Here is a 27178-nt window from a genome sequence, read left to right as displayed (position 1 = left end):
TCATATCTATGTATACTTTAAAAAAATGAAACCATATTGAAATTATAGGTTTATTCACATTTTAAGCATTGTGCTATATTTTGGCTATTTTTCCCATGTCATTCAAAATTCAATAAAAATATATGATAATATTTTATTATATAGTTGTCACATAATTACTTAATCATCCCCCAATGTTTTTCTACTATAAACTAGACTCCTTTGTACATAAATCTTGGCCTTAGAAAATCTTTCAATTTCTTCTTTAGGGTAGAATTATGGAAGTAGAATTACTGCATCAAAGGGAATATACTTTTTAAAGCTCTTGATACATATGGCCAAATCACTTTTATAACAGTTGTAATTCTTACTAACATTATATGAGCTTGTCTGTGTTGGTGGACCATTAAGAAACAAATAAATATAAAAATCTTAAAGATGGTAATGAATTTATTTATCACTGTCAACATTGTAGAGTACTGGCGGGACCTTTTGCTACTATGAATTTAGGAGATCTTGGAGCAGAAGTTATAAAAGTGGAAAGACCAGGTAAAACTACTGTTCTCTTTAAAACATAGAAACAAACTAATGTTTTTAATAGTTCTTTAAATATCCATGTACCTATATGTGGGACGAGGAGAGAATTGAAATGAAGTGATTATTTTCTCTTCTCCATTCTTTATTTTCCTCTGAACCTATACTAAAGTTAGATCTCTTTCTACTCTTTACATGCCAAGGGTTGAGGCCTAAGCCAGTTTCTGGAAGCCTCTGGTAGAAACACCAGGGCTTCCCTGCTGGCTCAGATGGTTAAGAATCCGCTTGCAATGTGAGATACCTGGGTTCGATCCCTGGGTTGGAAAGATCCTCAGGAGGAGGGCATGGCAACCCACTCCAGTATTCTTGCCTGGAGAATCCCCATGGACAGAGGAGCCTGGTGGGTTACAGTATATGGGGTGACAAAGAGTTGGACACGACTGAGCGACTAAGCACGCTGGTAGAAACTGACATGCAATGTGATAATAGCGATGCTAAACCTAAATCATTCTTTTCTATTTCTAATAAAAGAAACATTTTCCCATTTCATACTTTTAAATATTTTGAGGGAAAAACACTGAAGCTAAGATGAATTCTTTGCTTTTATGTTTTTCATCTGACAGCTTTCCTTTCTTCTCTTCCCTTTGTCCACCAAATAAACCCATTCTAGGTGCATAATTCTCACTCTTATTTGGTGCCTTCTCAACTCTTTGGTGTTTAATTCATGTTGCTGTTGATGAAGTTATTTAGAAAAGTGTCATATTACGTTCCCTTTCTCTCTAATAAACACTTAAACCAGGAGTCCATGTTCTCTGCATCGTCTCATAAACAGCTTGTTTTGAAAGGTTTCAGAAATCAGCGTTATTATTTATCCTTCAAGATCTGATGCTGGGACTTCCCTGGTAGTCCGATAGTTAGGATTCTGTGCTTCTACTGCAGGGGGCACTGGTTCGATCCCTGGTCCAGGAACTAAGATTCCACATCCCATAGTCCATGTACCATGGCCAAAAAAAAAGAAATTCTGATGCTTATGGATCTGGAACAGAATTCCCAAATCAATGAAAATGATCCAGCCTTCTTGAGTAATGTGCATGTGTCTGTCAGACCCATAAGAGACTAGATTGCAATTACATCAACATATGAATTCACCATAAGTGATTAAATGCTATAAAGTTGAATACCTGATCTGGAAGATTCAACTTTCTGCTAAATCTTCTTAGGAGGCCCAAGCAGTTAGCAGAAGATTCTCTGATGAGCATGAAGAATATTATATATTTTATATTACGTTTTTCTGACCCTGTCTTTGTCAGGCTGCAGGTGATAGAAGAGCCTGGTGAATCCTGCTTTCCAGAGATGGTGCTTCATTTATCCAGTCCATGATATTTATTGCTTTTGGTCATTGCTGGATACATGCTGAATAATGTTCACTTTCTAGCTGAACATGTTTTTTTCTTTCTTTCTTTAACAGTTACCACAAAACTTCTAATTACCACACTGCTATCCAGTTTCAATGCCACATACTTTCTGATTTCAACCATGGGGTCTTCCATTTACAGGAAGAATAGTCAATCTAATTTCTCTTGCTATTTCCCTTGATCTCTAGGTTAAATATTTGTACAGTTGGCCCTTTGTGTCTGGTTGGTTGAGTCTGTGGACTTGTGAACTTTAATGGTCTGTGGTTGGTGGAATTGGGGGTGCTGTACCTGTGGGTATAGAGGGCCAGTTGTAGGACTTGAGCATCCGCCAATTTTGGTGTCCTCGTTGGTGCTGGAACCCTCGAGGATAATGAAGAAATGACTGTATTTTTATTAATTTTAGAAATCACTCTTCCCTATTTGCTTAGACTTGTTTCTCCTTTGTTATTTTTTCCCCTTCCACCCTGGGGGACCCTTTCCTTATGTAGAACTTTATTAAGTCCCATAGCTATACACTAGGCATCAAACTTTTTTCCTAGCAGTTGTTCATTGCTCTTTTCCTAACTAATTTCTCTCTTTCCTTTAACCTTTCTGCTCAGTACATTTTAATGTTCATATATTTTGTTTTTCTGAGATAATTATTCAACAGATATGAGGAAAAGTGACTTGGCAGTATTTTCAAATTTTAGTGGAGAGCTAGTCTTTTTTAGTGTCCACTTCTCCAGTTCTTAAATTAAATTTGGTTGGTGGCTCAGACAGTAAAGAATCTGCCTGCAGTGCAGGAGATCCTGGTTTGATCCCTGTGTTGAGAAGACCCCCTGAATGAGGGAATGACTACCCACTCCAGTGTTCTTGCGTGGAGAATTCCATGGGCAGAGGAACCAGGCAGGCTACAGTCCGTGGGGTCACAAAGAGTCGGACACGACTGAGCAGCTAGTACTTTCACTCTCCCACTTTCTCTAGTTCTTGAATTAAATTTTGTTGTAGTTTTCTGACTTAGGACTTAGATTATTCTTACTTGAGTAATCAAAGAACATATCAGGCGTAAGTATATGTTTTTCTTCTTCTTTTCAAGTTTGTTGGTGGGTGTAAACTATATGCTGGCAGGGCCAGGCAGGTAACCTAAATGAATGAAATGGGCTGGGCAGCAAATGATGGTGCTGTTACTTCATATTTGTCCTTAGGAGGCAGGGGTATGAGGACAGTGATGCTGGTCTTTATTTACTGCTGTGTCTGCTCTGCAGAGAGTGGTGCTTGTGACCTAGTAGGCACCCAATAAACCTTTGCTGAATGAATGAATATTTTGAAATATCATTTAAAAAAAGAAGTCTGAATTTTTATCTACTGCTTCTGGATTTTGAAATCATGGCAGATAGTTAAAAACTTTAAATAGTGTGTGGGTCAAATAAAAATCGCTAGTTTTACAAGCTTGTGACCTTTAACCTTTCATGTGCCATCAGCACTCCCTTTCTGCTTCTCTTAAACCCTGGTTATATAATAGGGATTATATACTAGCGATGGGCTTCCCTGGTGTCTCAGTGGTAAAGAATCTACCTGTAATGCAGGAGATGTGGGTTTGATCCCTGGGTTGGGAAGATCCCCTGGAGAAGGAAATGGTAACCCACTTCAGTGTTCTTGCCTAGGAAATCCCATGGACAGAGGAGCCTGGTGGGCTGCTATCCATGGGGTTGCAAAAGAGTTGGATAAGACTTAGCAACTAAACAACAGCAACAGCAACAACATACATTAGGGACAGGTCCGGTAGGGAGGCCATGTGTGCAAGCGTGCTTGATCACTTCAGATGTGTTTGACTCTGTGCAAACCTGTGGACTATAGACCACCAGGCTCCTCTGTCCATGGGGTTGTCCAGACAAAAATACTGGAGTAGGTTGCTGTGCCCTCCTACAGGGGATCTTCCTGACCTAGGGATCAAACCTGCATCTCCTCCATTGCAGGCAGATTTTTTTTTACTGATGAGCCACTGGGAAAGCCCCAGGAAATACATGTGGCCTCCAATTTAGATTTCTGACATTATCTTCACCGGAGAGATGAATGTGATCAGAGATGAATGTGATCATTTAAAATAAGCTAATTTTAACCTTATCTTGATGTTGCTTCCTTTAAAAAAATTTTTTTTTTTTTTTAATGTGTTGAGACCTTCAGAAAAATAGACATGGCTGGACTGTCTCATGACTCTGGGAGGTCCTGGCTGGTCTTGGAGATTTATATTCACACATACATTTTCCATGAAGACTCTAACTGGTCTATTACTGGGAGGTTGTTTTTGTGGAATCTTGCACTTTGTTTTTTCCCTTGATGTTTTGAACATGTGTTCAGTTTGAAGCTTAGCATTTATTGCCTTTGTGTTGTTTCTAGTTCATCTCCAGTTAGAACTAATGCTTCTTTTCTCCTCTTGTTCTCTCCCCTTCTCTTGTGAGTTTTTTTCTTTTTGTTTTTCTTTTTAAATCAAGGAGTCTATTGTTTAGCTTCTGTTTTGTTTTCTAAAAGGCTGTGTCTGTTTTTCTTTATCAGTTTCAGTGGGTAAAGTGTAATGGCCTAATAAATTAACCGTATCATTTAAATGAGATTAGAATTTAAACTTTAACCCATACTCACAAATTATCTCTTATTGGAGGGGCTAGTAGTACTTAGGTAGTGATTAGTTTCTAATATCTATATTTAATTGAACTTATAAAATTCTTAATTTAAGTGATACTAATTTGTGCCTATTAATCGTTAATTCACCTTCTGTGTTCCATCTACATTGTTTGCTTTTTGTGCAAAGAAAACTTTTTTCTGTAACTCTGTAGTGTTGTCTTTGAATCAAACACAAGTACTTTTCAGGTCATTTGAAGTAGATGTCTCAAAGAAAATACCCTATTTTTGATGGTTTTAAACATTTTACTTTGAAGCAAGACCTTGATGACTAAAATTTTATTCTAAGCTAGTATTTTAAATTATTTACATTTGCTACTCAGTTGCTTATTTTGCTTTTTCTGATTTATTATTGCAGAATTTAAAAAATAGATTTATTTATTTATCATTATTTTATACCTAGCCTCAAATACCACTTTATTATAAAGATTTACTTATCATTTTTCTGATTTAAATTATATATAACAAAAATCCTTTACAGACGTAACACTTTGTTTGCACATTTAATGCCAAAAACACTGAAAGAGCTGACTTGTTTGTTGAATTAGGAGAGTAACTTTTTCCCTTCAAACTTGCTGTTTATATATCTTAAGACTGGCATTTGGATATTCTATTCTGGGTTTTTACTGTCAGGGTTGGGTTTTAGTGAAAGAAGATATGGGAGGATTTAGTGATTTACATGAACAGGCAAAGAATTTGGGCAGTTCTAACAAGCTCCCATGGCTCCTTTAGGTTGCTAATTCCACCGAACTAAGCTGATCTTCATAGTCATCTGTGAACTTATGAATGAGTAAATTTGTTGGTTTGAAATGTCTCATGATGTTCCAAGGTTAAATAGCTCATACTGTTATTTTCAGGAGCTGGTGATGATACACGAACTTGGGGTCCACCTTTTGTGGGGACAGAAAGTACTTATTTTCTCAGTGTTAACCGAAATAAAAAAGTAAGAATATTACCCCCATTTTGCTTTCTTTCTATAATCCTCTTGTAGCAACAAAACTTTTGATATCATTGTGGCTTGTTTATTTCTACCCTTTTTTTGTACATATAAGTAATATTTTCAAGAAGCGACATTTTATTTTATCCATTTGCCAGTGACCAAATAGAAACAGTAGACCTTTTTATCTTCCTTTTCTACTGACTTAAAACATATTGTGAGAATTTATAATGGTTTTGAATGCAAATAATTTTATTAAGGAGAGTAATCACTTGATTCTTTTGGAGATTGTTTATTGTGTACACTTGGGATCATTATTTGAAATTATTTTACTATAATCCTTGCTATCATTTTAACATATCCAAATTGCAAATAAAATCAGTAAAAATGATTTAAATGTTTCTTTCTGAGGAAAATGCATTTACTTTAAGAGGAGAGTTGATGATATGAATGGCTCTTTTAGTGAACTGTCAGTAATTTTTCTTTATCATAAAGAAAAATCTTTATGATATTTTAATATGCTTATTTTTAATTTTTAGAGTATAGCTGTTAATATCAAGGATCCAAAAGGGGTGAAAATCGTCAAAGAGGTACAGTATGCTCTATAGAAGTCATCTTACCCCCTGGGTTGTAATTAGGGATTTGAATATCAGAGTAAAAGGGTTTAAAACATGATTTTGTTGGCAGTCTGAAATTTTGCTATAGATGCCATTGAAGAGTTTGTTGTTCTTCAGTCGCTCAGTTGTGTTGGACTGTTTGCAACCCCATGGACAGCAGCATGCCAGGCTTCCCTGTCCTTCATCTCCCGGCGCTTGCTCAAACTCATATCCATTGAGTCGATGATGTCATCCAACCATCTCATCCTCTGTCATCCCCTTCTCCTCCTGCCTTCTATCTTTCCCAGCATCAGGGTCATTTCTAACTAAATTATTGGAGTTTCAGCATCAGTCCTTCCAATGAATATTCAGGACTGATTTCCTTTAGGATTGATTGGTTTGATCTCTTTGCAGTCCAAGAGTTTAACTGCTTTTATAATAAGTATAACTTGCTTTATAATTTCTGGTATATTGTGTATGACATTTCTCCAGGGTGTCAGAGTGTTTAGTTATGGTACTATCGTCTATTGACTGAGTGCCTGCTTTGCATCAGATCTTAGGCCTGGGCACTTTGCTAACATTATCTTCTTAAATCTTCAGAATTTGCTTTGTAAATGGCATATTATAGCTTTATTTTCACAAGAGGCAAAATGGGTCTCAAGGGGTTTGAATGATTGTCTAAAGATCACAGAGCTGATAAAGGGAAGAGCTGAAATTTGAACCCTGGGTCAATCTTTTTCTAACATTTATTCAGATGGTTAATGTGTCCAGACCTGATCTTGGCATCTTTCCTTGAGGGGACAGGGCAGCACAGTGGTTAGGGGCATCCCTTAATGTTCTCTTCTGGGATTTAAATCCTCCCTTCTTTAATTGCTAGCCATGTGACTTCAACAGGTAACTTCTTATATATCAGTTCCCTTATTGTAAAATGAGGGCAATAATAATAACTACTTTTTTTAAAGTTTTTATTTTATATTTATATGGCTGAGTGGCATGTGGGATCTTAGTTCCCTTACTAGGGATCAAACCTGTGACCCATGCAGTGGAAGCACAGAGTCTTAATCACTGGTCCGCCAGAGAAGTCCAATAATACCCACTTCTTAGGGTTGTTAGAATTGAATGAATATGAGTGAAATGTATAGAAGGGTGCCTGCCATAGTTAGCACTCATTAAGCATTAGCTTTTCATTCTAATCCCAAAGAAAGGCATTGCCAAAGAATGGTCAAACTACCGCACAATTGCACTCATCTCACATGCTAGTTAAGTAATGCTCAAAATTCTCCAAGCCAGGCTTCAACAGTACTTCAACCGTGAACTTCCAGATGTTCAAGCTGGATTTAGAAAAGGCAGAGGAACCAGAGATCAAATTGCCAATATCCGCTGGATCATCGAAAAAGCAAGAGTTCCAGAAAAACATCTACTTCTGTTTTATTGACTATGCCAAAGCCTTGGACTGTGTGGATCACAGCAAACTGTGGAAAATTCTTAAAGAGATGGAAATATCAGACCACCTTACCTGCCTTCTAAGAAATCTGTATGCAGGTCAAGAAGCAGCAGTTAGAACTGGACATGCAACAGCAAACTGGTTGCAAATTGGGAAAGGAGTATGTCGAGGCTGTATATTGTCACCCTGCTTATTTAACGTATATGCAAAGTACATCATGAGAAACACTGGGCTGGATGATGCACAAGCTGGAATCAAGATTGCCGGGAGAAATATCAATAATCTCAGATACGCAGATGACACCACCCTTATGGCAGAAAGTAAAGAAGAACTAAAGAGCCTCTTGATGAAAGTGAAAGAGGAGAGTGAAAAAGTTGGCTTCAAACTCAACGTTCAGAAAACTGAGATTGTGGCATCTGGTCCCATCATGTCTTGGCAAATAGGTAGGGAAACAATGGAAACAGTGACAAATTTTATTTTTTTGGGCTCCAAAATCACTGCAGATGGTGACTGCAGCCATGAAATTAAAAGACGCTTGCTCCTTGGAAGAAAAGCTATGACCAACCTAGACAGCATGTCAAAAAGCAGAGACATTACTTTGCTGACAAAGGTCCGTGTAGTCAAAGCTATGGTGTTTCAAGTAGTCATGTATGGATGTGAGAGTTGGACTATAAAGAGAGCTGAGCGCGAAGAATTGATGCTTTTGAACTGAGGTGTTGGAGAACTCTCTTGAGAGTCCCTTGGACTGCAGGGAGATCAAACCTGTCAATCTTAAAGGCAATCAGTCCTGAATATTCATTGGAAGGACTGATGCTGAAGCTGAAACTCCAAAACTTTGAGCACCTGATGCGAAGAGCTGACTCATTGGGAAAGATCCTGATGCTGAGAAAGATTGAAGGCAGGACGAGAAGGGGAGAACAGAGGATAAGATGGTTGGATGGCATCACCGACTCAATGGGCATGAGTTTGAGCAAGCTCCAGGAGTTGGTGATGGACATGGAAGCCTGGTGTGCTGCAGTCCATGGGGTTGCAAAGACTTGGACATGACTGAGCAACTGAACTGACTTACTGACAGAATATTCTGATATTTTATCCTGAATAGTGAAGGTTTCAGATTTGATTTAACAAATGCTCTACAAGTTCATTAAGGTTTTTCATCTAAAGTGTTAGATGTGCTTTTTCCTTCTAAAGTGTTAGATGGAATTCATAGCTCTTGCTCTCAAGACATCAGTGTACATTAGAGTATTTTAGGCCTACATGTATGATTCTAACCAAAATAAATGGATTTGCTGGGGCGTCTTTCTCACTCTCTTTGGATACTGCCTATGTCTTCCACCATACTGTGATAGGTTTAAATTGTAACTTTATGGACAGAGTTTCTCTTCAGATCTGATTGATAACAATGAAGTACATTTCAAGTAATTAATGGCAACCCACTCCAGTGTTCTTGCCTGGAGAATCCCAGGGACGGGGGAGCCTGATGGGCTGCCGTCTGTGGGGTCGCACAGAGTCAGACATGACTGAAGCGACTTAGCAGCAAACTTAAATAGATTATCTGGGGTCTTAAATCTATTGCTTTCAGCTAGTTCATAAGTTATATACCCGTGTTGTGTGTATGAATCTTGGCCAGTAGAGCAGTGCCATGGGTCTTATTTTCCCCCAAAATCTTATCAGGAAAAATTCAAACATACAGAAAAATTGCAGAAATAGTATAATGAATTCTTAAAACTTTTATTTTTAGTCAGTGAATGACAGCTTTTATTTTTTTTCTCTCCTCTTTAATCCAAATTCCTTTAAAAAAATTATTTATTTTTAATTGGAGGATAATTGAGGAAGAGATGGTTGGATAGCATCACCAACTCAATGGATATGAAGTTGTGCAGACTCTGGGAGATAGTGAGGGACAGGGAGGCCTGGCGTGGTGTAGTCCATGGGGTTGCAAAGAGTCAGATATGTCTTATGGACCGAACAAACACAACAAGCGATTGCTTTGTAATGCTGTGTTGGTTTCTGCCACACAGCAACATGAATCAGCTCTAAGCATACATACGTCCCCTCCCTCTCGAACCTCCCTCCCGCCTCCATGCCACCTCTCTAAGCTGTCATAGAGCACCGAGTGACGTTCCCTGTGTTATACAGCAGCTTCGCACTAGCTCTCATATGTGAAACATTACCATATGTTTAATATATACATTTCAGGGCTACTCTTTCAAGTCATCCCATCCTCTCCTTCTCCTTGTGGACCCTGTGTCCACAAGTCTATTCTCCATCTCTGTCTCTATTCCTGCCCTGCAGATAGGTTCATCAGTACCATTTTTCTAGATTCCATATATATTCATTATGAAATTTTTATTCAGTATTTGTTTTTCTCTTTCTGACTTATTTCACTCTGTATAACAGGCTTTAGGTTTATCTCCCTCACTAGAACTGACTCAAATTCATTCCTTTTTATGGCTGAGTAATATGCCATTGTATATATGTACCAAACTTCTTTATTCATTCATCTGTTGGTGGACATCTAGGTTGCTTCCAAGTCTTGTCTATGTAAATAATGCTGCACATTGAGTCCATGTGTCTTTCTCAATTATGATTTTCTCAGAGTATATGCTCAGTAGTGGGATTGCTGGGTCATATGGTAGTTTTATTCCTAGTTTTTTAAAGGAATCTCCATACTGTATCAGGTTACATTTTCACCAACAGTGCGAGAGGGTTCTTTTTTCTCCACATCCTTTCCAGCATTTATTGTTTGTAGCTTTTTTTGGTGATGGCCATTATGACTGGTGTGAGGTGATACCTCATTGTAGTTTTGATTTGCATTTCAAAGTAAGTAGAAGACATCATGAAACTTTGCCTTTAAATCCTTCAGAAGATATCCCCTGGGGGTAGAGCTCAGGGATAGAGCATTTGATTGCAGAATACATGTCGTATGAGTAAGGACATCCTTGGACATACATTTAAAATTTATTTTATGATTTTTTTTAACAGATAAATGTAGTTAAATTATTATCATTCTTCCCCTCTATTCCTTGCTTGCTCCTCCAATGTGTTCCTAAATTATATCTAATGAAAACAACTCAGAATTAAGTATCTGGTATTTCAATTGATTTTAATGTTTTTTTTTACTGTGAGTGGAAGGAATTTTTTTCCCAGAAGAAAAGAAAAAGATGATGGCTTCTCCAACATGCAAAATTGTGCTTTTTTTTTTTTATTGTGGGCAAAATTTTAGAATAGATTATTAGTTGATTTGTGAACACTTCAGTGAGGAAGAGGTGATCACCAGTAAAACTAGGACTAAGTTGTTTTTCCCTCTCACTTTATTTCATAGTAAATTCTTGTATCAGGGAAATGTGATAAATGTTTGGTCTCCACTGAAGCAGTTGACTTGTATAAACCTTGGAGATAGTGTGGAAATCCATAAAACTCAGGGTGATTCTGATGTGTCTGATTTCAGCACTGCAGTGTTTATAATTTTAACAAGTGCCTTAGCTAATACTTTAGGGAACATACCTGTTCTTGAAATGAGTTCTCTCAAAACAGAGAGAGAAGGAGAATATGTCATATGGCAGACTCACCAAGAATCAGTATGTAGAAAATAGCTAGTATACATTTATTTAAAAGAAATGTTTATAAGGTGGAGAAAAGAATAACTTATGTGCTGTGTACTTTTCCAGGCATATTTTATCATTAAATATCATAATGCATACATATTGAATTCTTGGGTAATAGTAAAAGCTACTGGGGGACTTCCCTGGTAGTCCAGTGGCTAAGATTCTGCACTCCCAGTGCAGAGGGCCTGACTTAGGGAATGAGATCCCACATGCTGCAGCTAAGAGTTTGGATGCCACAACTAAAAAAGCCCACAGGTTGTAACAAAGATAGAAGTTCCCATGTGCCATAACTAAGATCTGGCACAGCCAAATAAATAAATAAATATTTTTTAAAAAGTTACTGGGCATCTTTATCAGTAGAACTCTTTAGCTCCAAAACTCAACTTTTCTGTATTTTTCTTATAACTTTATAGAGTCAGACTACGTGGTACTCTGAGCACAGCTCTTTTTAGCTTAAATTTTTTTTTCTATTGTTACACAAGTAATATCTGTTCATGGCAAAAAGATTAATATTTTAGCATACAATATAAAATCTCTTTATGTCCTTGTATGCTCATTTCTCCCGATAAACATAATAATATGTATATTGGTTTTTTAAAATGTTTTTTCTTTACTTTATCCATTCTGAATACTTTTCTATTAGCTTATTCATTACATTTATTTTCTTGTCTTACCGAAAGTTGATCAAATCAAATTGAAAGTTGATGAATCATCTGAATTCACCAAATTCACATGAATTTGTGATTCATCTGACTATTTTATGTGATTTGAAATATAATTTATGATCCTATCAGTTCAGTTCAGTCGCTCAGTCCTGTCCGACTCTTTGCAACCCCATGAATTGCAGCACGCCAGGCCTCCATGTTCATCACCAACTCCCGGAGTTTAACAAATTCATGTCCATCGAGTCGGTGATGCCATCCAGCCATGCCATCCTCTGTCATCCCCTTCTCCTCCTGCCCTCAATCCTTCCCAGCATCAGGATCTTTTCCAATGAGTCAGCTCTTTGCATGAGGTGACCAAAGTATTGGAGTTTCAGCTTCAACATCAGTCCTTCCAATGAACACCTAGGACTTCTCTCCTTTAGAATGGACTGGTTGGATCTCCTTGCAGTCCAAGGGACTCTCGAGAGTCTTCTCCAACACCACAGTTCAAAACCATCAATTCTTCGGCACTCAGCTTTCTCCACCGTCCAACTCTCACATCCATACATGACCACTGGAAAAACTATAGCCTTGACTAGATGGACCTTTGTTGGCAAAGTAATGTCTCCGCTTTGTAATATGCTGTCTAGGTTGGTCATAACTTTCCTTCCAAAGAGTAAGTGTCTTTTAAATTTCATGGCTGCAATCACCATCTGCAGTGATTTTGGAGCCCCCAAAAATAAAGTGTGACACTGTTTCCACTGTTTTCCCATCTATTTCCCATGAAGTGATGGGACTGGATGCCATGATCTTAGTTTTCTGAAAGTTGAGTTTTAAGTCAACTTTTTCACTCTCCTCTTTCACTTTCATCAAGAGGCTCTTTAGTTCCTCTTCACTTTCTGCCATCAGGGTGGTGTCATCTGCATATCTGAGGTTATTGATATTTCTCTCGGCAATCTTGATTCCAGCTTGTGCTTCCTCCAGCCCAGTGTTTCTCATGATGTACTCTGCATATAAGTTAAATAAGCAGGGTGACAGTATACAGCCTTGACGTACTCCTTTTCCTATTTGGAACCAGTCTGTTGTTCCATGTCCAGTTATAACTGTTGTTTCCTGATTTGCATACAGGTTTCTCAAGAGATAGGTCAGGTGGTCTGGTATCCCCATCTCTTTCAGAATTTTCCACAGTTTATTGTGATCCACACAGTCAAAGGCTTTGGCATAGTCGATAATGCAGAAATAGATGTTTTTCTGGAACTCTCTTGCTTTTTCGATGATTCAGGGGATGTTGGCAATTTGATCTCTAGTTCCTCTGCCTGTTCTAAATCCAGCTTGAACATCTGGAAGTTCACAGTTCACGTATTGCTGAAGCCTGGCTTGGAGAATTTTGAGCATTAATTACTAGCATGTGAGATGAGTGCAATTGTGCGGTAGTTTGAGCATTCTTTGGCACTGCCTTTCTTTGGGATTGGAATGAAAACTGACCTTTTGCAGTTATGTGGCCACTGCTGAGTTTTCCAAATTTGCTGGCATATTGAGTGCAGCACTTTCACAGCATCATCTTTCAGGATTTGAAATAGCTCAACTGGAATTCCATCACCTCCACTAGCTTTGTTCGTAGTGATGCTTTCTAAGGCCCACTTGACTTCACATTCCAGGATGTCTGGCTCTAGGTGAGTGATCACACCATCGTGATTATCTGGGTCTTGAAGATCTTTTTTGTACAGTTCTTCTTTGTATTCTTGCCACCTCTGCTTAATATCTTCTGCTTCTGTTAGATCCATACCATTTCTGTCCTTTATTGTGTCCATCTTTGCATGAAATGTCCCCTTGGTATCTCTAATTTTCTTGAAGAGATCTCTAGTCTTTCCCATTCTGTTTCTTTGCATTGATCTCTGAGGAAGGCTTTCTTATCTCTCCTTACTATTCTTTTGAACTCTGCATTCAAATGGGAATATCTTTCCTTTTCTCCTTTGCTTTTCACTTCTCTTCTTTTCACAGCTATTTGTAAGGCCTCTCACACAGCCATTTTGCTTTTTTGCATTTCTTTTCCATGGGGATGGTCTTGATCCCTGTCTCCTGTACAATGTCACGAACCTCCATCCATAGTTCATCAGGCACTCTGTCTATCAGATCTAGTCCCTTAAATCTATTTCTCACTTCCACTGTATAATCATAAGGGATTTGATTTAGGTCATACCTGAATGGTCTAGTGGTTTTCCCTACTTTCTTCAATTTAAGTCTGAAGTTGGCAATAGCACTACACTGTTAGTACGTACCATTCCGGTTATGCAGCCGGGAGATGGCGGGTGTCGTAGCCCAGGTGTATTTGATGTCATTCGTTTTCTTTATTGCCCACAGGAGTGCGTTGTAAGTAGTAGCCAGAAACTCAGAAAAGTATGTGGAAGAAATTGAAGTGTAACTGTAGCCTGTGTTTTATTTATACTCACACCCACTCTCCCTCCACATTTCACAAGCAATACTTGGTAGAATCGTTAGAATCATTAACAGTAAATAAACACATCTCAACTTGGGCTCTCCCTGGAGCATAATGCCCATGTGAGAAGCATCTCAAAAGTTAATTGGCGCCTGAAATTTGGAAAGGATGTCTGTATGGCCTGAGATTTGGAGCGCATACCTGAAATCTGTTCTTCTCTGTCCCGTATCTTAATGTATTTATCATTCCTTTTCTGACAGATTGTCACCTGAATCTCCAGCACCTCTGTTTCAGGAGCTCTGGAGGATGACAGCTTATTTCCTTGAGATGCCGCCTAAGATCCCCTCTCCCTAAGTTTTGTTAAGTCAAATAGTTTCATGTATCCACTCCAAATTTGGTGACAACGTAACAAACAGGCACTCAGTTTATTTATGTTTCCATCTAAAGTTTCTGTGAATTCAGTTATTTTCCACCTAGAGCAGAGGTTGGCAGACTGTGGACCAAGTCCGATTTGTTTTTGTATAGCCCATGGACTAAGCATGAATCATTAAAGAAAAATAAATATGTGACAGGGAATGTATGTGGCCTGGAAAGGCTAAAGTATTTGTTGTTTGACATTTTATGGAAAAAAGTTTGTCTACCCCTGGCCCAGACTTATTCTATTTCATTAGTTTGTGTGTGTGAGAATATATCTATGTTAACATGGCAATTAAAAAATTGCTGAATAGTTATTAGGCACTTGGATATGGTTAAGAATTATGTCATGAGTTTTTTTTATGGCCTCGTACAATTTTTGTGATATTTTCAGAAGATACTTAGTCACAATTGAGATTTTGAAAAGAAGTTTAAGATTAAGGTTTCATGATTTGTTCTCCTCTATTTCATATAGTAGTAATCTGGGAATCAAAACTGGGGTCTTGTTTCTGACAGTTACTGATTTACTGAGTTATAGTTTAGCATTTTTTTTAGTTCATTAAATACATTTAAAACTCTTTAGAAAGGAAGCATCTGGAAAGTGTGAAAGCAATCGACAAGAGTTTACAAGTATTAAGTGCCAATATGTACATGTTGTAGTGAGGAGTATTACATGATAAGGATAGGGTTGTAAAGATGTGTTTAGTTTTACAGGGGTTAAAATATATGTTTCATGTATTTTATGTCCTTATAGTCTAATTTTTTAAATTTCTGAGCATATACTTGGACAGACCACACAGCCTAGATATTTCTTACATTTAATGTAAGCAGAATCCACTTAACACTATGGTATTAACTGAACATTTTAATAGCCATTGTTTAACTGACAGTCATACCTCACGTAGTTGATTAGAGCCTTCATGTCTATCTAATTACACCTCGTAATTCTACTTTTCCTGTGATTTTTCTGAGCTTTTAGAAAGTAAGGATTATTGTGTTTACTGAAATCAGAATTCATGTGGGGATTTGTTGAAAGTTAGGGAGTCCCTTACGTCTGACTTGTCCTCATCTCTTCCTTCAGCTTGCGGCTGTTTGTGATGTATTTGTAGAGAACTATGTCCCTGGCAAACTGTCTGCGATGGGGCTGGGCTATGAAGACATAGACGAGATTGCACCTCACATTGTCTACTGTTCCATCACAGGTATTTCAACCCCACACCCTTGTCAGTGAGTAGGTTTTCCAGGTTCTGTGTCTCTTTCTGTACATAAGAAACCTCTCACTAGCACTGGTTTTCTCAAAGTGGCTCTGCTCTCCTTCCCTGCCAAGCCATTTTAGGTTGTTGAAAATTAATCATCAAAGAACATTAATGTAAACGAACATTTCTGATATATTTATTGGCTGTTTGTATTTCTTCTGTGAATTTGTCTGCCTGTGAAAGTGAAAGTGTTAGTTGCTCAGTTGTGCCCGACTCTTTGCAACCCCATGGACTCTAGCCCACCAGGCTCCTCTGTCCATGGGGTTTTCTAAACAAGAGTACTGGAGTGAGTTGCCATTCCCTTCTCCAGGGAATCTTCCAGACCCAGGGATCGAACCCTGGTCTCCTGCATTGCAGGCAGATTCTTTATCAGAAATTTTCTATAGAAATTTGGCAGATACCAAGAGAGTACTATTATTAACTCATATGTAGAATTACAGGTGAAATAGTCATTGGCTCTAAGATAACATAGGAACTCAAAGTATCACTTCAATATATTCAAAGGTACTAAGCCAAATAAAGGAAAAGAGTGCTATAAATTTTTCTAGGTTGTTCAGCCCTTGGTGGTGAACTGTGTGTGTGTGTTTATGTCTTTAGACTAAATGGAAAAAAATTGTATTAGTTATCTTTACATAATTTATAAGCACTTAACTATTAATTAGGGATACAGTGTTAAAAATTATTCTTAAAATAGAAAGTTATAGTAATAGCATTTATGAGAATAATTGATAATATTTTCAGCTTTTATTAATTCATCCACCAAATATTATATTTACTGCAGGTCTATGATCTGCCAGGCAGTATTCTAAGATCCTGAGATACAGCAGTGAGTAACACATATTCATGCTCTGCAGCAGATTTACATTCTAGGTTTAGTTCAGTTCAGTTCAGTCGCTCAGTCGTGTCTGACTCTTTGCGACCCCATGAAATGTAGCACGCCAGGCCTCCCTGTCCATCACCAACTCCCAGAGTTTACCCAAACCCATGTCCATCGAGTCAGTGATGCCATCCAACCATCTCATCCTGTCGTCCCCTTCTCCTCCTGCCCCAAATCCTTCCTAGCATTAGGGTCTTTTCCAATGAGTCAACTCTTCGCATGAGGTGGCCAAAGTATTGGAGTTTCAGCTTCAACATCAGTCCTTCCAATGAACACCCAGGACTGATCTCCTTTAGGATGGATTGATTGAATCTCCTTGCCGTCCAAGGGACTCTCAAGAGTCTTCTCCAACACCACAGTTCAAAACCATCAATTCTGCAGTGCTCAGCTTTCTTCACCGTCCAACTCTCACATCCATACATGACCACTGGAAAAACCATAGCCTTGACTAGATGGACTTTTGTTGGTAAAGTAGTGTCTCTGCTTTTAAATATGCTATCTACGTTGGCCATAACCTTCCTTCCAAGGAGTAAGTGTCTTTTAATTTCATGGCCGCAATCACCATCTGCAGTGATTTTGGAGCCCAAAAAAATAAAGTCTGACACTGTTTCCACTGTTTCCCCATCTATTTCCCATGAAGTGATGGGACCAGATGCCATGATCTTAGTTTTCTGAACGTTGAGCTTTAAGTCAACTTTTTCACTCTCCTCTTTCACTTTCATCAAGACGCTCTTTAGTTCTTCACTTTCTGCCATAAGGGTGGTGTCATCTGCATATCTGAGGTTATTGATATTTCTCCCGGAAATCTTGATTCCAGCTTGTGTTTCTTCCAGCCCAGCGTTTCTCATGATGTACTCTGCATATAAGTTAAACAAGCAGGGTGACGATATACAGCCTTGACGTACTCCTTTTCCTATTTGGAACCAGTCTGTTGTTCCATGTCCAGTTCTAACTGTTGTTTCCTGTCTTGCATACAGGTTTCTCAAGAGACAGGTCAGATGGTCTGGTATTCACATCTCTTTCAGAATTTTCCACAGTTTATTGTGATCTACACAGTCAAAGTCTTTGGCATAGTCAATAAAGCAGAGATAGATGTTTTTCTGGAACTCTCTTGCTTTTTCAATGATCCATCGGACGTTGGCAATTTGATCTCTTGTTTCTCTGCCTTTTCTAAAACCAGCTTGAACATCTGGAAGTTCACGGTTCACGTATTGCTGAAGCCTGGCTTGAAGAATTTTGAGCATTACTTTACTAGCGTATGAGATGAGTACAATTGTGTGGTAGTTTGAGCATTCTTTGGTATTGCCTTTCTTTGGGATTGGGATGAAAACTGACCTTTTCCAGTCCTCTAGGTTAGGGAGTTGGTAAATAAGTACATTCTCTTTTGTGTTTTTTTTTTTTTTTGTAGTTGAGTCTAGAGACAAATAGGACAAGGGAGATGAGGGGAAGATAGTCTGTTTTGTACTGGAAAGTGAGACAAGGCTTCATTGATAATGGGAACATTTAAGCAGAGACCTGAATGAAATAAAGGAGTGAATCATATACATGTTGGCAGTGAGGGTTTCAGGCAAAGAGACCAGCAAGTGCAAAGGACCTGAGGCAAGACTGCATTGGGCAGATTTGAGGGCCTGCAAGGATGGCTGAAACAGAGAGAATGCTGCTGCTGCTAAGTCGCTTCAGTCGTGTCCGACTCTGTGCGACCCCATAGACGGCAGCCCACCAGGCTCCGTCATCCCTGGGATTCTCCAGGCAAGAATACTGGAGTGGGTTGCCATTTCCTTCTCCAGTGCATGAAAGGGAAAAGTGAAAGTGAAGTCACTCTGTCATGTCCGACTCTTAGCGATCCCATGGATTGTAGCCTACCGGGCTCCTCCATCCATGGAATTTTCCAGGCAAGAGGATTGTAGCCTACCAGGCTCCTCCATCCATGGAATTTTCCAGGCAAGAGTACTGGAGTGGGGTGCCATTGCCTTCTCCTAGTAAAGGCTTGTGGACTGCTCTTAAAGAATTAGGCTTTTACTTAGAGTATATTTGTAAGATAATAGAGAGTTTTAAGCAGAGGAATGGTACAATCTGATGTATTTTTAAAAGGATCACTCTAGCTACTGTGTTGAGAATAGACTGTTGAGTGCAAGGTAGAAGTGGAAGAACAGTTATGAAACTATTGAAATAGTCCAGGCTAAAGATGATGGGGACCTGATTTAGGAATTAGGGTGATAGCAAGCTAGTTGAAAAGTGATAGAATTTTGAAGGTTTTTGAGAAAAGTAGATAAGGTTCTCAGATGGATGGGATGTATCAGAGAAAGACTAGAGTTAAGGATGAGTCTAAGGTTTTGGCCTGAGCAATCAGAAAAATTACTGTTTACAGAGTTGAGTGAGACTGTGGAAAGATGTTTTGGTGGGGAGAATGTCAAGAGTTTGATTTTGGAATGTCAAGAGTCTAGCTTGAGATTGCTATAGATATCTAAGAGGAGATGTAGAGTAATTGCTTGGATCTAATTGTCAGGAGATATAAAATTTTATAGTTATGAACAAATACATGGTATTTGAAACCTGTGTTTGATCATTTATAGAGCGAGTGTAGACAGAAAAAGGGGGGTGTGAGTGTCTGAGCCTGATGCATTCCAAGTAATAAATGTTTAGGAGATAATGATGAAACAGTGAAGGAGGTTGTGAAGGAATTTTCAGTGAGGTAGGAGAAGAACCTCCAGAGGTGAAGGGAGGAAAGCATTTATTTTCATAGATGGTTTAGGCAGAGAAGCATAAAGAATATATGAACCTGCACTACTTGCATCTTCTAAATTCACCATGCTCACCCTCATGGCAAAGCCTTTACACACGATGTTCCCATTGCTTGAAACCCTGATCCTCGGCCACACCCAGTGACCCTCTCTTTGCCCTTTAGATCTCACCTTGGATGTCATTGCTTCTGTGCAGACATTTTTTTTCTTGATCCCTGAAGGTTAGGTTGACTGTTGTTGATCATATTTTGTATTTGCCACTTTACTTGTCTGTCTCATCCACTGTCCTGCAGGCTTTTGTTCTTTTCTTTTATTAAAAAAATTATTTATTTATTTGACTACACCAGGTCTTAGTTGTGGCTTGCAGGATCTTCGATCTCTGTTGCGGAGTGCAGGACCATAGTTGCGAAATGTGGGATCTAGTTCCATGACCAGAGATCCAGCCTGGGCCCCCTACACTGGGAGCACAGAGTCTTAGCCATTGGACCATCAGGAAAGTCCCTGAGGCTCTTGTTCTATTCTCAGTTCCACACACAGTGCAGAGCACATGGTAGGCAGTTTCTTAAATCAATGAATGAATAATTGGAACTTGACTGAAGAGTTTTTAATAGTTGCAACTTTTTTAGAGTACCACTTTTCAGAGATAAGAGTAAGTGGTAAATGTTATGTTTACATTTTCCGAAGACACTTTCAGAGGATAGCCTGGGCTTAGGGCATTGTTGGCCTAGTCTGTTATTTCTTATATAGTTTGTCCATAGTACTATATAATGATCATTAATTTAAAGTACCTAAAGAGTCTAACTGGAGAAGGCAATGGCACCACACTCCAGTACTCTTGCCTGGACAATCCCATGGACGGAGGAGCCTGGTAGGCTGCAGTCCATGGGGTCGCTAAGAGTCGGACACGACTGAGCGACTTCACTTTCACTTTTCCCTTTCATGCACTGGAGAAGGAAAAGGCAACTCACTCCAGTATTCTTGCCTGGAGAATCCCAGGGATGGCGGAGCCTGGTGGCCTGCCGTCTATGGGGTTGCACAGAGTCGGACACGACTGAAGTGCCTTAGCAGCAGCTGCAAAGAGTCTAACCCCGGAGGAGGAAATGGCAACCTGCTCCAGTATTCTTGCCTGGAAAATCCCATGGACAGAGGAGCCTGGTGGGCTGCAGACTGTAGTGTTGTAAAGAGTCAGACAAGACTGAGCGACTGAGCACACACACACAGAGTCTATACCATGAAGTAAATAGTCAGTTGTTGTTAGGTCACTATGCCTTAGATTTTTGCCTAAGACAGTAAAGTGAAAGTGAAAGTCGCTCAGTCGTGGTCAACTCTTTGTGACACCGTGGACTATACAGTCCATGGAACTTTCCAGGCCAGAATACTGGAGTGGGTAGTCTTTCCCTTCTCCAGGGGATCTTCCCAACCCAGGGATCAAACCCAGGTCTCCTGCATTGCAGGCAGATGCTTTACCAGCTGAGCCACAAGAGAAACCCAAGAATACTGAAGTGGGTAGCCTATCCCTTCTCCAGCGGATCTTCCCAACCCAGGAATTGAACTGGGGTCTCCTGCATTGCAGGCGGATGTTTTACCAACTGAGCTATCAAAGGAAACAAACATATTAAAAATATATTTAAAAAAGGAACCAAGAAAACACTTTACTTCTTATATTTCAGTAAATTTATCTTAAAATTAATACCTATCTGAAAATCTTATTTCACGGTAAAAGCTGCAAAAATGTTGTCTTAAAAATATTTATTACTTGTAAAATTATAATAACCAAAATACCCTTATTTCTCTTCATTCAGATTAATTGAGATATTTTAATACTTTGGGACATATTACCTCAGTATGAAGTGTGCTTTTCATGATAAATTATCTTATGTGGTAGTATTTTTATGTAAAATAAACATAATTGCAACATTTGGCTGACTGTTATTTTAGATAGGATGGAGAGCCCAGTGCCATTAACTTCCCTTCTGACTCATCACTAGAGATAGGTTCTGTTCATAGCAGATCTTTGCCACTACATCTGACTCTTTTTCAGATGTACTGTTATATAGATGTGTAATCACACTTTTGTTTTTTGTATATCAATACTTATATGAATGAGAGGGAGAGTGAGATTTTTCCTTAGACTCTCACAATACAATGGAAAGGTTGAGGTCTAAAATATTAAATAGGTGAACTATTATCTGAATTACCCTACTGCTGTAAAAATTCTGCATAACTACCAAATGCAGAATCTCACATGACAGTAAGTGTTTATTTCTCCTTCTTGTGAATGTGGGTTGGCTGGAATTCAGTTCATCTAGACTTGTTAGGTTGGGTTCCAAGTTGCAGATCTGCTCCACACATGTCTTAGACTCCTTACACCAGTGGCTACCAAGTGCAATTTCTCCTCACAGGGAAACTAAGAGCACAAGAGAACAAAATCTCACAAGCACATTTAAGGCCTCTCTCTGTTCATGTCACTCCTGCTAATATTCCTTTGATCAAGGCAAGTCATCTGGCCAAGCCTAACATCAACAGGTGGTTCATTGTACTATTCTAGTGACAGGAACTACAAAGTCACTTTGAAAAGGGTCTGGAATCTGGGAAGGGTGAAGATTGAGAATAATAAAATATTTCATCACATCACCCAGCTAAATAAAATGCTAATCCCTTTGGGAAGCCTCATACCTCCCCAAAGTTTCACAGCTGTATCTAACTATGGTTAGAATCAAAAGTTCTTCTGAGCTTGGTTTTGTGACTGGAGAATTTCTTAATTTTCTTCCAGTTCTCAGATTCTGTACTAACATTTTAGTGTGGCAAAGGGTCTTGGAGATAGATGATATAATCCAGTGTGTGGTAAGTCACTTCAGTCATGTCTGACTCTTTGTGACCCCATGGGCTGTAGCCCACCATGTTCCTCTGTCCATGGGATTTTCCAGGCAAGAATAGTGGAGTGGGTTGCCATTTCCTCCTTCAGAGGTCTTCCCAACCCAGGGATTGAACCATGTCTCCTGCGGCTCTTGCATTGCAGACGGGTTCTTTACTGCTGAGCCACCAGGGAAGTCTGATACAGTCTAGTAGTTCTCAGCTAAGGGGAGAATGGGAGTATCATGCTTTTTGCTAACAGGGATGGGGCATGAAGGGGTGGTGTGGAGAGGCAGGTGTGGTCTGAAAAAGCAGCTCTCCTGATTCTATAATCCTCTCCCCACCTCCTGACAGTCGTTAGAAAAGCATTCACATAGCTCATTCTCTTTTATTTCCTGATAAGGAAACAGATCCAGAACACATAAGGGACCTAAGGTCACCAGCTATTTAATGGAAAATGGGTTTAAAACTCAGGCTCCTTGACTTAGCATTAAGTGCTTCTATGCTTTTTCTATTCAGACATACATGACTGTTTAGTGATGACATAGACTTTGTGACTACAAGACACTGAGCAGCTCTACTTGAGAATATATATTTTTGTTATTCTCTTTCATGTGTTGTTGATCATATTTGCATTGGTGGAAGTCATGAACAAATCTGCTCATCAAGGAGTCGAAATTTCAACAGATTCATTTGGAAGCAACCTTCCTTTGTGAGTCATGAGTTTGTTTGTATATAAAGCAAGGGCCATTTCTCTCTCTCTCTCTTCTTTTTTTAGAAGTTTGATATTCTTGTTAATAAATTTTTTATTTTTTAATAAGACTGATTAGATCAGTCTAAAGTTGCACATGTTATTATTGGGATCCTAGACTTGCCTGATGTTTCCCAGCAGTATTGATGTCTTGTCAGTGCTTTCCAAGCACAAATAATCTGTTCTCACTCACATGTTGGCCTTCTTACTGATGAGAGTAATCTTAGAATGGTCGGGAGATTTACTGTAATGCATTCTGACAGTTGTGTGGTTGAGACTGCCTCAGTCTGTGAAATCTGGTCTGCAGGACAAAAATGCTGGACTGATCACAGGGGAGGAAGGACCTGGTTATTTTTATTAGCACAATCTTCTTAACATTGCAGAAGAAGCTGCATGTGAACATTAGGGGGCAGTGTTTAAAAAGCTATAATTCACTAGAAATCCCTTTTTGAGAAAACTGGAGTGTTGCCTGTGTACCACTGAAAGGACATATCTGTATATTTTCAGAAGTATTTTTTTTTTCAAGGTGACCATTCCCCACTTCTCTATACGTTTATAAGTATAATGATATTTTCCTTAGCAATTTAATCTTGAGTTTACCTTCTTTCCTTTGTGTCTTCTGAGCATGTTATTAGTTACACAAATTTAGCAATAAGAATGCTCTCTACCACATTTTAAAGTATTTATTTTTTCTTCATGTTAACTTCACTGCTCTTTCTTTCTAAAAGGATAAACATTACATTATGTTATTGACTAGACTAATTTTGTAGTAGGAACATTGTGTATACCCTTTAAATAAAAATTTTTGATTTTCTTTTAAGAAAAGTAGTTTGCAAGGTACCTTTTTGATTTTTGAAAACAAGTTGCAACACATGATATACAGAATAATGTTATTTGTATAGAGTTAAAATCATGTAAAATAAATCTTTCTTGGTATTTTACTCATATGTGATTAGAGGTATAAAGATATGCATGGTAATGAAAAATTGTTTAAAAGAATGATTACCCCTGGGGGAGGGAGAGATGGGGTACAGGGAAGGGATGCACACAGGACTTCAATTATATTTGTCAAATAAACCAACTGGCAGTGCATGAGTATTTGTTATGTTATTTTATACCCTTTTATGTTTGAAATAGCAACAGCCAATGATTCAGAAATGCCCAAATAATTCCCTCCCTCCCTTTCTTTCTCATTCATTTCCTTTGTCTCCTCCCTACCTCCACCATTTCATACATATTTCTTGAGTTTCTGTAGATTCCTGGCTGCGTTGAGTGTCCAGGGCAAACAATGCAGGCACAGTTCATGCCTTTATGGAGCTTACAGCCTAGTGTCAGAGACACTTCATAAACAAGTGAAAAAGGCAGTATATGTACCAACCAATTATGCTATTATGAAAGACTCAAAGAGGGTACTGTGGTGGAAATTAATAGAGCAGAGGGTGCATAAGTAAATGAGATGGTCAAGGACAGCCTCTTTGGGGAGGTAACATTTAATAGACTTAAAGTATGAGAAGGAGCCAGCCATGCAAAGATCCAGGGGATGAGCAATTCAGGCAGAGAACACCATGTGCATAGATAGAAAAGATCTAGCTATCTTTAAAGGCCTGAGAGGAAGCCAATGTGCCTGGAATACCAATAATGGGGAACAGCATGCTTGAGAAGGTACTGCATGGAAGTGTGCATGTGCCATGCAGACTGGAAGGGGTTTGCACAGTATAGGAGTATGATTCAAATTCTATCAAAAATCATCTTCAAAAGAGGTAGGAATCAAATACTGATGGACTTATGGAAGAACTTTATTGTAGACATTGGTCTTGAAATAATGTTCATATTTGAGAGAGTAGCGATTAAGATAAAATTTTCTTTAGATTACTAAAGGGTCCCATGGTGTTTCAGAATCAATAACAGAGAATGATGAGCCCAAATGGATATGGCAAATCATCTAGCAACTGCATCCAACATTTATATCATGGCAACGATAATACAAAACAAAACACTGCTGCTCTTGGATTCTTATGGAGTGAATAAGTCTGTGTGGCTATGTATATTCTCCTCTTTTTCTACATATTCACCACATAGCCATGTCTTTTAAAAAAGAATAATTATTAGTCTGCCTGCACTCTAAACCCATAAAAGTTTTGAAGAGGAGAAAAAGAAGAAGGAAAGAGGGGAGGGAAGCAGGGAGGGAGGACAAAAATAGGGAAGGAGAAAAGATGGGAAGGAAGGAGGAAAGGAAGGAGGTAGGGAGGAAGGAATGAAGGAAGGAAAGAAGAGACAGAATCAGAACTAAGTTAGATGGAGTAACAATGGGCGAGTTTTTTTACTCTCTAAAAATAATAGTCCAGTTTAGTTCATTAAGCATCTTTCTAGATTGAATAAACAATACAGAGATGACATTAAAAGAAGTCCTCACAGTGAAAGTAATTGGGAACTACTGGTCCAAATTATGAGCGTCTCTGCTGTTCCCCTTCTAACAGGACATATTTTTTCCCCCCAGAATTTTAGAGTGTTGTGATCATCTGTCCAACTTTATAGTCAATGATCCCTAGCAAAAGTGTGGTTTAACATATTTACCATTTCATACCAAACTCATTGTTTAAACAAACAATGACACAATCTCTGCAGGGGAAGAGAAATTTAGCACATAAATACAAGATTTCAAAACACAGCCTATAAAGTTAGGGACTGAGATTATATTTTGTCTGTAGACATGGACAGACTCCAGAAAGTGACTTTATGCCTTCACTGTATCCTCTAAGGGCGTAACCTTTATATCTTTAAATACTTCTTTCTAGCCTTACATGTATAACAGATGTGTCATACAAGTTGGACTCAGTGGCATGTAAGCAGAAACTTTATTCTTTCCCACCCTACCTCTGTAAACCTGCACTTCTAACTCATTTTCCTTACTCATGGCTGAAATCCAGGAAAGTCCTACAGATTTTTTTCTGATTATTTTATTTCAAGTATTAAAAGGTCCAGTCCAATCTAAAATCAAAACTTCAGACTTATGACTTTTCCCTTTCCCCAAGTTGGGCCTGACTTCCTGGAAACTTGAAGTGTGTGTGTGTGTGTGTGTGTGTGTGTGTGTGTGTGTGTGTGCATGCGCATGCGCATGTTTGTTGGAAGAGCATAGTCAATTTCTTCGTTCATCCATGATTCTTCTTTTCCCTGTTTCTAGCTGCTGTTTGTGATTCTTTCAGTGTCAAGCCTCCTTAGGGAAGAGTGAGTTAATGGGTACGAAAGAGCTGGTGCTTGATGGGGGTAGTTGAACCCTGCACTGGGACCTTCTGTGTGCCTGAAGCTCAGTTGGTGGTTCTTTGTTCTGTGGGGAGCTTTGTAGGCTTCTCTTCAGTCCTTGACTTCTGTGGTCTTCTGTATATAGAGTGTACCTGTTCAGGTCACTTTGTCCTATAGGCATCCCTCATGGGTAGAATTTCTTTTTTAATTTTTAAATTGAAGTATAATTGATTTATGATGTTGTTAGTTTTAGGTGTACAGCAGAGTGATTTGATTATATATATATGATTGGTATACATATTCAGATTCTTCTCCATTATAGGTTAGTACAAGATTTTGAGTATAGTTCCCAGTGTTGTATGGTAAGACTTTGTTGTTTATCCATTCTATATATGAGTTTGTGTCTGCTAATCCCAAACTCCCAATCCTTTTCTCCCTACCCTCTCTCTCCCTTAGCAACCACAAGTCTGTTCTCATGTGAGTCTCTCTGTTTTTTAAATAGGTGCATTTGTGTCATATTTTAGATTCCACATATAAGTGATATCATATGGTATTTGTCTCTCTCTTTCTGGCTTAATTCATTGAGTATGATAATCTCTAGGTCCACCTACATAGCTGCAAATGGCATTATTTCATTCTTTTTCATGGCTGAGTAATATTCCAGTATATGAGTGTATCACATTGTCTTTATCCATTCATCTGTCAATGGATGTAAGGTTGTTTCCATGTCTTGGCTATTGTAAATAGTGCTGCTGAGAACATAGGGGTGCATGTATCTTTTTGAATTATAGTTTTTT

At 38.7% G+C, this 27178-nt stretch overlaps 1 protein-coding gene across 24 annotated transcripts in view; it reads left to right on the top strand.

Moving 5' to 3' along the window:
* Nucleotides 1-27178, top strand: part of SUGCT (succinyl-CoA:glutarate-CoA transferase) — a 714763-nt gene that overhangs the window by 12064 nt on the left and 675521 nt on the right. For all 24 annotated transcript variants that reach the window (XR_014067752.1, XR_014067751.1, XR_014067749.1 and 21 more), the window contains exons 3-6: nucleotides 455-528; nucleotides 5441-5526; nucleotides 6060-6110; nucleotides 15745-15865. Coding sequence is in view for 13 of the 24 variants with exons in the window: in XM_081537409.1 (XP_081393535.1) it covers nucleotides 455-528; nucleotides 5441-5526; nucleotides 6060-6110; nucleotides 15745-15865 (332 nt within the window). In the remaining 11 variants the exon portion in view is untranslated. The remainder of the gene's footprint in view (nucleotides 1-454; nucleotides 529-5440; nucleotides 5527-6059; nucleotides 6111-15744; nucleotides 15866-27178) is intronic.

Source organism: Giraffa tippelskirchi, chromosome 10 (genome assembly GCF_054371585.1).
Source record: "Giraffa tippelskirchi isolate mGirTip1 chromosome 10, T2T-mGirTip1v1.2.pri, whole genome shotgun sequence".
Classification (NCBI taxonomy): domain Eukaryota; kingdom Metazoa; phylum Chordata; class Mammalia; order Artiodactyla; family Giraffidae; genus Giraffa; species Giraffa tippelskirchi.
Note: the sequence above shows the minus strand (reverse complement) of the source record. Positions and strands in the feature narration are given on the sequence as shown.